Source organism: Pteropus vampyrus, unplaced genomic scaffold (assembly GCF_000151845.1).
Source record: "Pteropus vampyrus isolate Shadow unplaced genomic scaffold, Pvam_2.0 Scaffold125, whole genome shotgun sequence".
NCBI classification, from domain to species: Eukaryota; Metazoa; Chordata; class Mammalia; order Chiroptera; family Pteropodidae; genus Pteropus; species Pteropus vampyrus.
In genome coordinates, this window is record NW_011888906.1 from 4,365,715 (window position 1) to 4,378,963 (window position 13,249).

At 40.3% G+C, this 13,249-nt stretch overlaps 1 protein-coding gene across 8 annotated transcripts in view; it reads right to left on the reverse strand.

Annotated features, from left to right (window-relative positions):
• CHD6 (chromodomain helicase DNA binding protein 6) overlaps nucleotides 1–13,249 on the reverse strand; it is a 188,458-nt gene that overhangs the window by 102,519 nt on the left and 72,690 nt on the right. For all 8 annotated transcript variants that reach the window (XM_023534463.1, XM_023534460.1, XM_023534459.1 and 5 more), the window contains 3 exons: nucleotides 13,038–13,187; nucleotides 1,118–1,180; nucleotides 234–292 (listed from right to left, as the gene is read on the reverse strand). In XM_023534463.1, coding sequence (XP_023390231.1) covers nucleotides 234–292; nucleotides 1,118–1,180; nucleotides 13,038–13,187 — 272 coding nt within the window. The remainder of the gene's footprint in view (nucleotides 1–233; nucleotides 293–1,117; nucleotides 1,181–13,037; nucleotides 13,188–13,249) is intronic.

A 13,249-nucleotide genomic window follows, 5' to 3' on the forward strand; every position in this document is an offset into this window, starting at 1 on the left:
GTGTGAGCCAACAGGTCTTGAGTGATGCAAGGGCTTCAGTAGTTTTAAAGCTCTCCAGGTGATTTTACGCACAGCCAAAGCTGAGCACTACTGTCTGGGGTGGACTTCAGTCAACTAACATGTGTGGGTCAAGCCTTAGGGGCCATTCTCGGAAAATACAGATAATGTGATAAAGAAAAGGGAGTTTTATTGATGTAAAATTCAAATATGAATAATACATTAAATAGACGTACAAATTTCTATACTTAACGTAGAATAGCTCCAAGTCAAATGGGGGTTCTCCTGGGTGAACCTGTAACCAAGGGCAAGCAGTTATCAGCCCAGATCCCTGCCGATCACCTTTATGTGCCAAAAGAAAACAGGTAAATCAACACCTCTGCCTGGTTTTAGTACAGACTTCTCAAGGATATTTTCATTTTCCCAGGTCTTTTTTTTCTGACAGCTATTGAGCAGGTTTTTCAAAGACTGACTACACAGCTAGCTGTAAGGTTTAAAAAAAAAAAGATCCTCCTGGTGGCCTTCTGAGGTCCAGGCTGGGACAGTGTTCAGCTGATAAACCCAGGCTGGCCCAGGGCTGTGAGTGCTATCAGCACCAGAACTAGGTAGAGAAGTAAGAACATGCATCTCGAGTCCCTCCTGTCACCCCAAAACCCCAGTGGTATTCAGGCTCAAATTAAAGTTCATGTTTGTAGAGACTTGAAGAAGAGGTGAAACTATGCTCTCACTGGCACCAACATCCTCTTTCACTCCAGGAATTTTCTCTAGAGGCTCCCTACAATGACGCTGAGCTATCTAAAGAAAAAAAAATCCCACAATGTTTCATTAGGACTCTTTTGCCATCTCTTTTTCTTGACCCTCTGCTGACTGTCATTGGGCTACAGCAACACTGCTAGGATCACAAAAGAGAAAAAATTCAGTTTGGGTCATCCTCAAATATTTAAGAATTTTATGTCCTAAATATTCCATGGGGGTAAAAATAAGTGCTGACAAGCCAATGTTCATGCCTAGCTCTCATTCCAGCCAGGAATGAGCATTCCAGGTTCTCCAGCCAAATATCTCTTTACAGAGGCTGTAATCTGTGCTAGTGACATAAAAGCCAGACGCATCAGTCACTGACCTCCTGGACGGTCTTAGACGCCAGGATCTTCTCAATAATGTTTGCATCATCTTCTGGAGGCTCCTGGAAACAGGGGTTAAAAAGAAAGAGAATCACTGGCACCACAGAATCCAAGAAATAATTCTGTAAGAAATATCGCAATAGGTACTACTGCATGGAAAAGTTCACCTTGGAGTAGCAAGGCCTGTCTCCTATCAGCCCACAGGGTGATCAAAAGATCCAAAACATTCTAGCCTCTGGGACCAACCCGATCATCACCTTTCCCTCTCACATGAGTAGAGAAATTATTCTGCTTTTCAGATTCTTAATTTCAAGTCTGCCTTTAGCATTGCTACACTTTGTCCTAGGACTTCCCTTCTCTGCCAATATAATTTTCAGAAAGGCATAATGGAAAAGTCGGGGGGCTTTAGAATCAGAAAGTCCTAATTCTAACACCTACACTAGCTGTTGACTTTGGGTAAGTTGATCAACACCTCTCAGTTTTCAAATCTATTAAAATAGGAGTTAAAAATACATATCCATCTCACTGAGTCACTGGGAGGATAAAATAGCATGTGAAAACACTTTTTTGGACAGTAAAACAATGCAAATGCAAGGGGTAATTTCCCCCTCCTAAGTCACACCATCTTTCCCCTCTGTTCCTGGAAATGGCTTTCTTTTACTGATCGTTCTTTGACTACAAATCTCAAATAAAAACAAACTCATTCCTTCCTTCCTACTCTCTAGATACACATAAACATTTCTAGGCTCCTAATCTCCATGAAATCTTTGTACAGAGTACTCGATTTTTAAAAATCTGCATTCAAAATGACAAACTTAAAAAGGATGCATTGAGTCAGAACCTCTTGCATTTTAACGTTCTTTCTAGGAATTTATTTAAGCAGTTTTATTTCAGTGGTTTCCTATACATTGTATGATGGATCCAGATCTAGTATTTATCACGACATGAGACTTAGAACTGTATGTAAAAAGATCACTTGTCACAACAACCCTAACTCTCGCTGTTAACTATTTGGGCGCCTGATTAGAACTTCCCAGAAGGATGATTTATGTGGCACATCACTGTTGTTAGTCTACCCATATTAGGGCTCAACTGTCCTAAAGCCACATACTACTAAGAAAATGTATTTTATAAGATCTTAAATCAAGCTTTTCCCAGAAAAGTGATAGTTAAAAAAAAAAAAAAAAAACTGAGGAGGGCAGATGGTCGAAAAGTATGGAAATCAGCAGGCACTGACAGATGCTTCCAGAGGTTACAAATATTTATCATGTTCCGTTGGACACATGGCATTGTGCTAGGTGCTATACAAAAGTTAATCCAAAATGACAAGTCTTTTCCCACTACCCAACAAGAAGACAAGTGGACTGTACCTACCAAACAACAGAAGGAAGGAGTGGGAATACAGACTAAGCTTTTGTTTTGGTTTAAGTATCTGTCTTGCTTGATTCTTAAGCACAAGCTAGGAAAGAAGAAGCGGGCAGGTTACTGTTTACTGCCTATCTTCCTCCATTTGATATAAATCTTCTGAGGGCAGACATCCTTGTTTTATTCACTGATAGAGCTAGATGCCTCAAAAACACCAGGCAACGGGGTGATCGACAAATAACAAGAAGAAAAGAGGAGGAGGAAACAGAACACCAGACTAATCAGGGCCGGAGACTGGAGACAGTTATTAATCTTAGTCTATATCATGTATTTAAAATCCCCCCCCGTCTCCATATACTTGGACCTACCTTATACTGTCAGGATGGTTAAGGGCAAAGAGCCAAAGCTAGGTGTACTTTCTTGAGTAGTAAAGATGGTTACCCAGACCTTGCAGACAACAAACAGAACTGTGATCACGGCGAGTGGGCAGTGAGCAAAAAAATAGGGGCTAGGTGAAGAGAAACTAAATGAGCCTTCCTACTTTATTTCCTCCCTAAATTTCTTCCACAATATTGAATTCATCATGAAGGAACTATTAAACATGTAACATAATGCTTTAGAAGTTATTGAGATATGGCATATATAAAGTATGCAGAGACCTCAAGTGTACAGCTGATGAATTTTTATATATACACATACACAACTGTATAAGTAGCACCTAGATCAAAGTTATATAATATTTACAACATTCTGGAAGACTCTCATGCCCCCAGTGGAAGTAACCACTATTCAGACTTCTACAGCTATTTAGTTTTGCCTATTATTAAGCTTCATGTAAATGGAATCATATAGTATGTAGTTCATTTTTCTGTATTACTGTGTAATATTTTGTTGTATAAATACACTTCCATTTATCTATTTACTGTTGAGGAATATTTGGCTGCTTCTAATGTTTCTTTAAATTCTATGTCTTTTGTTGGACTGAGGCACTCAATTATCTTGGATATATAATACGTAGAATTGCTTATGAGGTGGGTTATATGTTTGGTTTTAATGGATAGTGTCAATTTTTTCCCAAAGTGATTGTAACGATTTTTATACCCACCAGCAATGTGTAAGTGTTCCAGCTGACTTGATATTGTCAGTCTTTAAAATGTGAGCCATCTAGTAGATGTGCAATAGTCTCTCTTCAACTCGCATTTCCCTGATAACTGAGGATACTTTTCATGTGCTTACTGGCCACGTGGATATTCTCCTTGTGAAGTTCTTATTCAAGTTATTTGCCTATTTTTAAAATTGTCTTTTTTTTTATTTGCCAAGAGTTCTTTATGTATTTCTAAATAAGAGTTCTCTGTCAAATACGTAGATTACAAGCATTTCCTACCAATCTATGGGTTGCTTTTTCAATGTGTCTTTTGATGAACAGAAGAAGTTCTGTATAATCCAGCTCATCAATTTTTTTCTCTTATGTATTTTTGTGTCCTGTTTAAGGAGTATTTGCTGCCTCCACGGTCATTCATTAACTCACATGTTAATTTAAAATTTTCTTGTAGCCACATTAAAAAGTAAAAATAAACAGATGAAACTGACTTTAATAATACATTTTATTTAAACCAATATATCCAAAATATTATCATTTCAATATAAGTATTAATAAAGTAGTTGATATTCTTTTTTTCATACTGTCTTTAAAATCCAATGTGTACTTTACAGTAAACAGCACATCTCACTTCAGACTATGGAAACACTATCCTGACTTCATCACTATAGCTTGATTACAAAGCCTGGATTGTGGTAAGTCTTCCAACTTAGTTGTTCTTTCTTCAAGATTGCCTTGGGTCTTCTAGGTCTTTCACACTTCCATTATCAATTTCCACCCCAAAACACCCTGCTTAGATTTTGACCAGAACTGAATTACAGACACCTTAACAATATTGAATACATGTATGTCATACACTGCTCCATTTATTTATATCTTTTTAAGTTTTGTTTGGCAACGTTTTTCGTACAGAAGGCTTGTATATCTTTTTGAGAGTTATTCCAGAATATCTAATACTTTGATGCTATTATACATGACTTTTACAATTTTCCTTTCCTGATTTCATGTTGCTAGTAGACAAAACCTCCAGTAAGTATATTTCTGAATATAAATGACCATAGTGGAATCTCTTTCTTCTTTCCAAATTCAGAGAGAAAGTATTCAATATTGCACCACTTAATATAATATCAGCTGTCAGTTTTTATCTAGAGGCTTTTAAGATGTTCTTTCAGTCTTTGGTTTCCTACAGTTTAAGATATGGCTAGGCATGGTTTTCTTTTTTTGTATTTTTCCTGCTTGGGGGTCAACTGATGTTGAATTTACTGGTTGATATCTTGCATTAGTTTACAGGAATTTTTGACCATTAATTTTATCTTCAAACACTCCTCTGTGCTCCAATCTCTCTTTCGTATCTAGAATTCTAATCAGATATAGATTAGACATTTTAATTGCATCCAAATTGCCTCTAACGTTTTTATGTTTTGCTTTGTGCTAGCCATTCTTTTTTTCTTTGTGCTTCAGTTTAAAATTCTTCTATTGATATGTTTTCAAAGTCATTAATCTTATCTTCTACTTTAAACACATCCACATTGTGTTCTGAATTTTATAAATCGAAATATTCAGTTCAGGACTTGATTTCTCTTTACTGATTTAATTCTGTTGGAATTCTTCACTTTATTTTGCCCATCTTTTCTTCTACTGTCTTTCACATATCGATCATAGTTATTTTAAAGTTCTTTTCTGCTAACTTTACTATCTGGATCATCTCGATCTGCTTCTATTATATGTTTATTTTCTTTATTTTCAGTCATATTTTCCAGTCTCTTCAAATGTCTAGTAATTTTTTACTGTGTGTAGGATATTGTAGATAAAAGAATCACAGCAGCTCCAAACAATATCTTCCACCACAAGTGTTCTCTATTTTGTCTTAGACCAACAGGAAGAGTGGGTAGTCCATTTGGCACAATCAGGGATTGATCTGGGTCAAGACTGGTTTACTGTTCTGTGAAGATTCAGTCCATCTCTTGTTTTACCCTGTTCCTCGAGCATGAATGTCCAAGGTCACTGACAGGGTCTGCAAGGTCTTTTTACTCCTGAGCTCTGAAGTCTCCAATCCCAAGGAGGTTAAAATCTTTCCTTAGGGAGAGTCAGGTGGGGGTGTGTGTGTGTTTTCATCTGTTTACTAAGATTCTGTCTCCTAAGTACCACGAGACTGAGATTTCAACCTGCCTTATGTCTGAGCCTCTAGCTTCTTGGGCTACCCCAGAATTCAGCAAGTCTTTTGAGGAAAATCCCCTTGCTTTGCAGAATCCTTTAGTTTCCAATCATTTCACCAGCCCTGTATAATCAATCACCAACAGAGTCAGATGATTCTTCTTCAACCCAGAATAGACTCCATTTGGGCCAAGCCTGATCCTCAATCCATGTCCAGGACTGTGGAATGTCTCCAGAGGAGAAACAGCCAGCAACTGTCAGCTCATCCACAAATAGCTCTTCACTGTCTGGAATTTTAATTTATCCAATTCTTGTTGCTTCCGTGGCTATCTCTGTTTTTTAAAAATATGATCTTTGTTATTTATCTTTTTGTTTATTTGTTTCTTTGTAGCGAGTGCTGGCCTGCCATGACCTATTATACCTTATCTGGAAGTGGAAATCCTCTAATTTTAATGTTTATTTTTGGAGTTTCCTAGAGCCTAGGTTTTGTTTTTTTTTTCTCTCTTTTCTATCCATACTTATTCTCTTGATTATCTTGTCCAGTTTCATGATTATAAATACTGGCTACATTGTGATGCCTGCTAAATTTATATATCCAGCTCAGAATCTCTCCCCTGATTACAGATTCATATATCTAATCATTACCTGCTTTCTCTACTTGAGTAACTCAAGAGATATTTCACTTAAACTGTCTACAAACTAAACTCCTGGCCTCCTAGCCAACTGCCCAACCTTACCCGTTCTAGCTAAAGTTTCCCCCTATTTGAATTAAAAGAAACTATCCTTCGAAGGGTTCAGACCAGAAATCGTGCTGTAATCCTTCACCTCACTCTCTTCTCTCCACACACCATATCTAATTCATGAAGAAATCTTGTTGGTTCTATCTTCAGATATGCCCAGAATCCAGCCATTTCTCACCACGTCCACTGCTTCTACCCGAATCCAAACCATCTTCGTTTCTCACCCAGATCATCCCCAAGAGCCTCCTTGCCAGTCTCCCCACTTCTACTCTTGCCCTGCTACTCGGTTTTCAAAACAACATTCAGAATGGTCCTTTTTATTCTGTCACCTTTTGCTTGAACTTCTTAAAAGGTTTACCTTTTAACTCAGAATTAAGCCAGACTTTCCCAAAGGTCTACGAAAACCTACAGTGCCAGTACCCAGCCTCCTGTTGCATCTGTTACGTTCGGGCCTCTCTGCCTGCTCCACATACGTACCAGGCATGCTTCCACCCCAGGGACTTTGCACAGGCTGTTCCCTCTGCCTGGAATGCTCTTCTCCCTTACATGACTCCCTTGCTCCTTTACGTCCTCCAATTCTTTGCTCAAATGTTATCTTTGTGAGGTCAACACTATCTTATTTAAAATGGCAATCCTCATTCCTGAATTCCATATCATTCTTATTCTGATTTTTTTCCCCATAGCACTGATCGCCATTGACGTACTACGAAATTTTCTTAGTTTTAGTTTTATCACCAGCCTCTCTCTCGCTATTTCTACCCTTTGGAAGTTCTCAGCTTATTCCTTTGGCCTCTCATGCCACATATATTCAAAACCTGGCAATTATCTGGAGCGAGAGGTTGGCTGTGTGTTGGCTGTAGGTCTCTTCCCCATTTGTAGGCTCCCTCCATGAGGGCGGAAATGTTTGTCTCTTTTGTTTCTTGATGTCTTCTCCAGCACTCAGAATAGTCCTTGCATGTAGCAGGTGCTCAATAAATGTTTCTGAATAAATAATGTTTAGAGATTTTGCAATGCAACATAGTAATAGTACAATGCAAGTGCTAAGGGACCATAGAAGCCAGAGCATGTGGCAAATTAAGGGAGGTTTTAGACATGACATGACACCTGAGTTGGATCTCTGTTAGCCAGGATTAAACTTTCATAAGTGCTGGCTACCTTTCCTACCTACTCCCAAGACTGTAACCCAGACTAGCAAGCAAGCTTTCATAAAGTACACACATGCTGAAAGAACAATCGTCTCTTCCTCACTACCAGATTGCTTCAAGTATTTTCTTATTCTTTACCACCTACCATGAAGAGCAGAAAAAGACGGTTTCTGATGATAAGATCTTGATTGCTATTCAGAGTTTTTAACTAGGACCAAATCCGAGGAAATATTAACACATGGATGAAGAAAGTACAATACTTCACTCTGAGTATTAAAAGGAGAGGGCTTAAAACATGCTGTTATAAAAATTTTAAAGAAAAATTAAGAAACGAAATAAAATTTCAATTCATTTTTTTGGCACTGATTAAAGAATGGAAGATGAACACTAGTGTTAAAATTAATGGTTATCATCAAAATACTGAGAACAGGTTTTCCTCTAGCCTCATAAGAGGAAAGGAGAGTAGCATTTCCAAAATACACAACAAAGTAGGAAGGAAACTGGAAAATCGGGATTTTTTTCCTAAACAGAGCTGTGCATAAAAGCATGATCATGTGTGTATATAAACACTCAGTGTATACAGATACACACAGATATAAACTAAATCTGCTTGCCAAACACAATTCCATAACAACCATCTGTTCTCGACTGCTTGGAATTTTCTCAAATTATCCTTCAAAGACCATTTTCATTCGTTCACTTTCATGTCAGAGACTCATAATTAAACATTTTTTTTCTTAGGGAAAATTTCAAAAATTTTGAACCCAAGTTGCCTAAAACTCAACCAACCACCTGACTTGCTTCCATTTGGCCAACCATAAGGAGAGGCTCTAGCAAGAAGTAAATCGCTTTTCAAATTATATCTCCTGAGTGCCATGGGAGGTTCGAAAGCAGCATTAAACAAGATGCCCAGTCTCAGGGGCTTATGCTCATTTGGGGAAAGCAATATAAACCATATTTTAATTAGAAATGTCCTAGGGTAAAGCTAATTGGTGTGACAGTAACCGTAAGTTCCAACCAGAATGGAGAAGGCAAGAAGAGCTTGGATGTCATAGAACAGGTGGTTTTGGTTGGGCCTGAAAGAATGATGGGTCACAAGAAGGCAGAAAACAGGAAGGAAAGCTGAAACGAACTCAATGAGGAATGGAAATAATTGAGGGTTAACAGGTAGCCACATTTTTTAAGAAATCAGGCAGGAGTTTTGATCTAATATAGGAGTTAAGAAGTAACCACCTTGATTCTTGAGCAAGACACTGAGAAATATCACAAATTTCTCTGGTATTATGGAAAAATTAGTCTGGTAATGGATTAGGAAGTAAAGGCTGCAGTGGGGAACCACAAAAGTGCACACCGCAATAACCTGAACACTGGCTCAGCACAATGGGTGGCAGCAGAAACTAAGAGGAAGCAAATACAGGAGACAGTCTGAAGCAAGATACATTGTAGCCAATGAAGAAATGGGAAGAACACATCCACCCAGGCCAAGTAGATGAGAACTTAACACTGTATCAATGAACTGGCACAAAGCTGGAGCGATGCCATATGCCAAACACCACCAAGTAACTCTGGCCAAGGGAGTCTGTTTGCAGGCTGAAGTGCCTGTAAGCAGTGAGAAGTAAATGAATTGAACAGTGGGAAAAAATGCCAGTATCAAAAAATGGAGAAAACAAGAGCCTGAGAGAAAAGAAAAACTATTGCATTCTTATCTTTCTAATGGAGGAGTTAAAAATCATACTCATTTACATGATGCGTTTTAAGCATATTTATTCATTATTCACCTATTAAATAAATCTATAAATACAACTGATTGCAAGTCTTTATGTTAGCTATGACCTACATAAAGTACTACCTAAGTTGGGTGAACATTATAATAAACTAAAAAGTGACACCACTTTACAAAAGTTTACAATCTGATCGAGGGAACAATGGGGAGTGATATTCAGAACAGCATGACAGAGGCACCGACAAATCAGAATAGTCACAGAACCAGTGGGGCAAAGGTTCCGGCTGACTCTTGACTTTGGGAATAATAAATACAACAGTTAGAACACAGCAAAACAGAGGATAGCAAGTGCCATAGTGAGTTTTTATCTGAAAAGTTCCTGGGAGTTCATGGAAATCTTTCTTTATTGAAACTCTTTCAGACCTGAGAGATACATAAGGGAAAAAAATACAAAAAGAAGGAAACAAAAATCTGGCAGGTGTTTAAGGGACAGTGACAGAGTTGATCATATTAAGTGCTGTGGGAGCCCAGGAGGGGCACTAATCCCCAGCTCAGGGGGAGTAGGGAGCTTCCTGGGGGAGGAAAAACTGAGCTCAGCTCGCCAGGCACGGGAAAAGGTTGGACAAAGGTTGGACAAAGGTGGACAAAGCGGAGGGTCCTGACTGCAAAGACACAGCTGATGAGGCACAGGAGAGCACTATGAGTTGAAGCCTCATTAAGTCTTTTTGTTCCAAAAGGCAAAATCATATAAACCACACAAGTTGTAGGAGGCAAAAACTGAGACAACCTTGTAAAAATCTATACATTGTAAATGTACCACGACTGTGAAAGTAGCCTCGTTCCAGGCACCAAAGCAGTTTGACAAAGAATAAGGAAGCAAGGTGTCAGAGTCAGGATGGACCTTTATCTCCAGCCTCCCAAATCCTGGATCCCAGTCAGGGGACTGTGCTCTGGACTCTGAAGCAGGGCTGTCCTGAGTTAGAATGAATCATGTGTAAAGATGTTTTTAGCAACTCACCACTAGGTAACCAATGCTGAGGTTGCAATTTGGGGCTGGGACCGGGTCCAAAAGCCACAGAAATGGGCTGAGCATGCTGATAAGACACTGCACAGAAATGCAAAGAAGTGCCAGCGGAGCCTTTTTTATGCCGATTCCACACCCTTCTCTGCCCCAAGCTAAAGCTAGCAAGCAGGCAGCCACCCATCCAAAGGGCCTGGAGAGAAAGAGAAAGATGAAAAAAAAGCCTCATCTTCGACTGATTTTCTGTGCCATGGATGCTTTGAGGATTGCCTGGAATTCAAGATGAAGATCCTGGCTTTCAAGCTTTGCAAGTCTTTGTTCATGCCTCCCCAGGAAACCCAACATGTAGAACAGATGGAAGCGAAGCTGCTTCGGTTCTGCAGCAGCTGGGGCTCTGTGGAGCTCTGGGTTGGAGACCCCCTCCGTCCCCTCACAGGCTCTCCAGTCTGCCCTCCGTGCCGGGCCAGGCCTGGGGCGCTGAGGCCGGATCCACACAGCTGCCTTCATGAATGTCGGCAACAAAACCACATTATCAGGCCTCCTCCTTGCTTAAATTTATAACAATTTTTGAGACACAATTAATGCCTCAAAAATTCAGATTTCTATCTTATATTTCACCATATATAAAAACCCTCTCTTTGCTGTATCCTTAAGAGGATAAAAATAGCCTTAAAAAAGTAAAATTTCCTTAATTGTTTCTGTCAGATCAGCTAATTCTACCCTTCAGGTACCAGGGCAGAAGTCATAATGACAACTGAAATATGGTTAATGACTTAGGCTAAATGGCTACTAAGAGAAAATAAAATCCCTTACAGGGTTTTAAATACCAAACCAACCATAAAATCTCCAAGGCAGGAAAACCCATCATAAAGCAACATAATCCTATCATCTCCAGGCAGTCTGGGCTACTTTTAACTATTTGCTTGAAAAATACTGCAATGACGATACATCAATTATTATTCCTATTAAGTGTTTTATAGGTATTAGCTGGATAATCCTCAGCAGAGAGACATGAAATCAACTCTTAATGTGCTAGTCACTGATCAACCGCTACTATATAACTCTATGACCTGGATCATTCTCAGACTGTTTCTTGACTTAAAAGAGGGACAATGACCCCTGCTCCTAGCTACCTTCCACGCCAACACAGAATGAAACGCTACCTTCCATGCCAACACAGAATGAAACGCTACCTTCCATGCCAACACAGAATGAAATGCAGGAATTATGTAAAAATGTTTCAAGTTGGAGGCCAGGTGGTTTAACCAGATAAAAGTATTATCGCTTCAGTAAACCACACTGGCACCCGGGAGAAAGGACAGGTATTCACGCTGCTGCTGCACACACAGAATGTGATTCTGCCCAGTCAGCGACGACGACTCCGAAACAACAGACGGCCTGTGTCCCTGAACGTGCTGCTGGCAACGATGCTCCTCCCACATGCTCAGTCTGCTCCTCGTTTTGCTTCTAATTTCTTTTCCGTAAGCTCCTTGGCATAGACCTCCTCCTCTTCAACATATATCCCTCTTTCTTTTGAGCATCTGGGTGTTGGGTCCTAATGCTGTCCTCTTCTTCCTTGATTCGGCTGCCAGTGGAAAAGTCCTAAAATGCAAATATGGCCGGCCATCCTGCTTCCCTGCTTGAGCCCAACAATGCCTCCCGCCTCTCTCTGCTCTACAGTATAAAGGCCAAACGCCTTAGCTGACTTCCAAGGACCTGTATTATGTGACTTTACTGACCACTCAGGGCTCATGTCCTACCTACCACTCCTCAAGTCAGACCCTGAAGTCCAGCCAAGCTCGTCCCCATCATACTGCAACCTGCAGGACCATTCAGGCTCTGAGGCTTTAGTTCATGCCGGAAATTATCCCTCCTAAAACCCTGACCACCTCCCGTTTCTGTCCACCCTGCCTGTGTAGCCATTACATCCAGCAGAGACTCCCAGTGCTGCACTTATCATGGTGACAGTATAGCCACACGCTCCTTCTCTTAGATGACGCTCCTTGGAGGCAGGGGCCATCCCTGATACTCATCCTTGTATTCCAGGACTTGGCCTTGCCGTGGACTCTCAATACATATTTGCTGAATCCACTGTAATCACTAGTTCATGTGATTTTATTCACTGGGCAAGTATTTACTCAGTATCAGACTTTTATATTCTAATGAGACAAAAATTAAAATGAAATCAGAAATCCGAACACGATCACAAGCTGAAGCTGTGGTAAGTTCTATGAAGGAAACAGAGTGAAATAGAGAATGATTAGGGTGAGGGGCAGGGACCTGCTTTAACTTAAAAGACAGCGAACCCGCCATGTAAAGCATGCGGTGACGAGCAGTCCAGGCAGAAGGGACAACATAGGCAAAGGCCAATAGGTGGGAAAGAACTGCTAGTTCGGGCATTAAAAGATGGCAAGTCTTTTGGCTGAAGAGTAATGAAAGAGACAGGAAGTCATTTATTTGAAAAATTTGGTGAAAGAGAGAGCGTAATGGTAGGGGGTCCTGCTTGGCACTGTCAGGGGTCTGAATTTTATTCTAACTGCAACAGGAAGCCAGGTTAAAAACAGCAGTTAAAATGATCTAACTTAGCTTGAGCAAAGAACCACGGGACAACTCAGTCAAGAAGGACAAAATGACTGTTTCACCAAGGTCAGCACCCGATCCCAAGGCCGTACCTCTGCCTGCCACGCCAGGGTAGAGGCTGAGAGGGCGGACGTTCTGCCGGCGCCGAGAACAGCGATCGTTTCTCCGTCATCATCCACCACTTTGAAGTCCAGGTCCTCGTTGTATTTTCTGCGCTTCACTTGTCGTCCTGAGCGTCGTTTCTGCAGGGCAAACACACCCATCAGAGACAGACTGTGAGTCAAAGGCTAAAGCTTGCACAAGA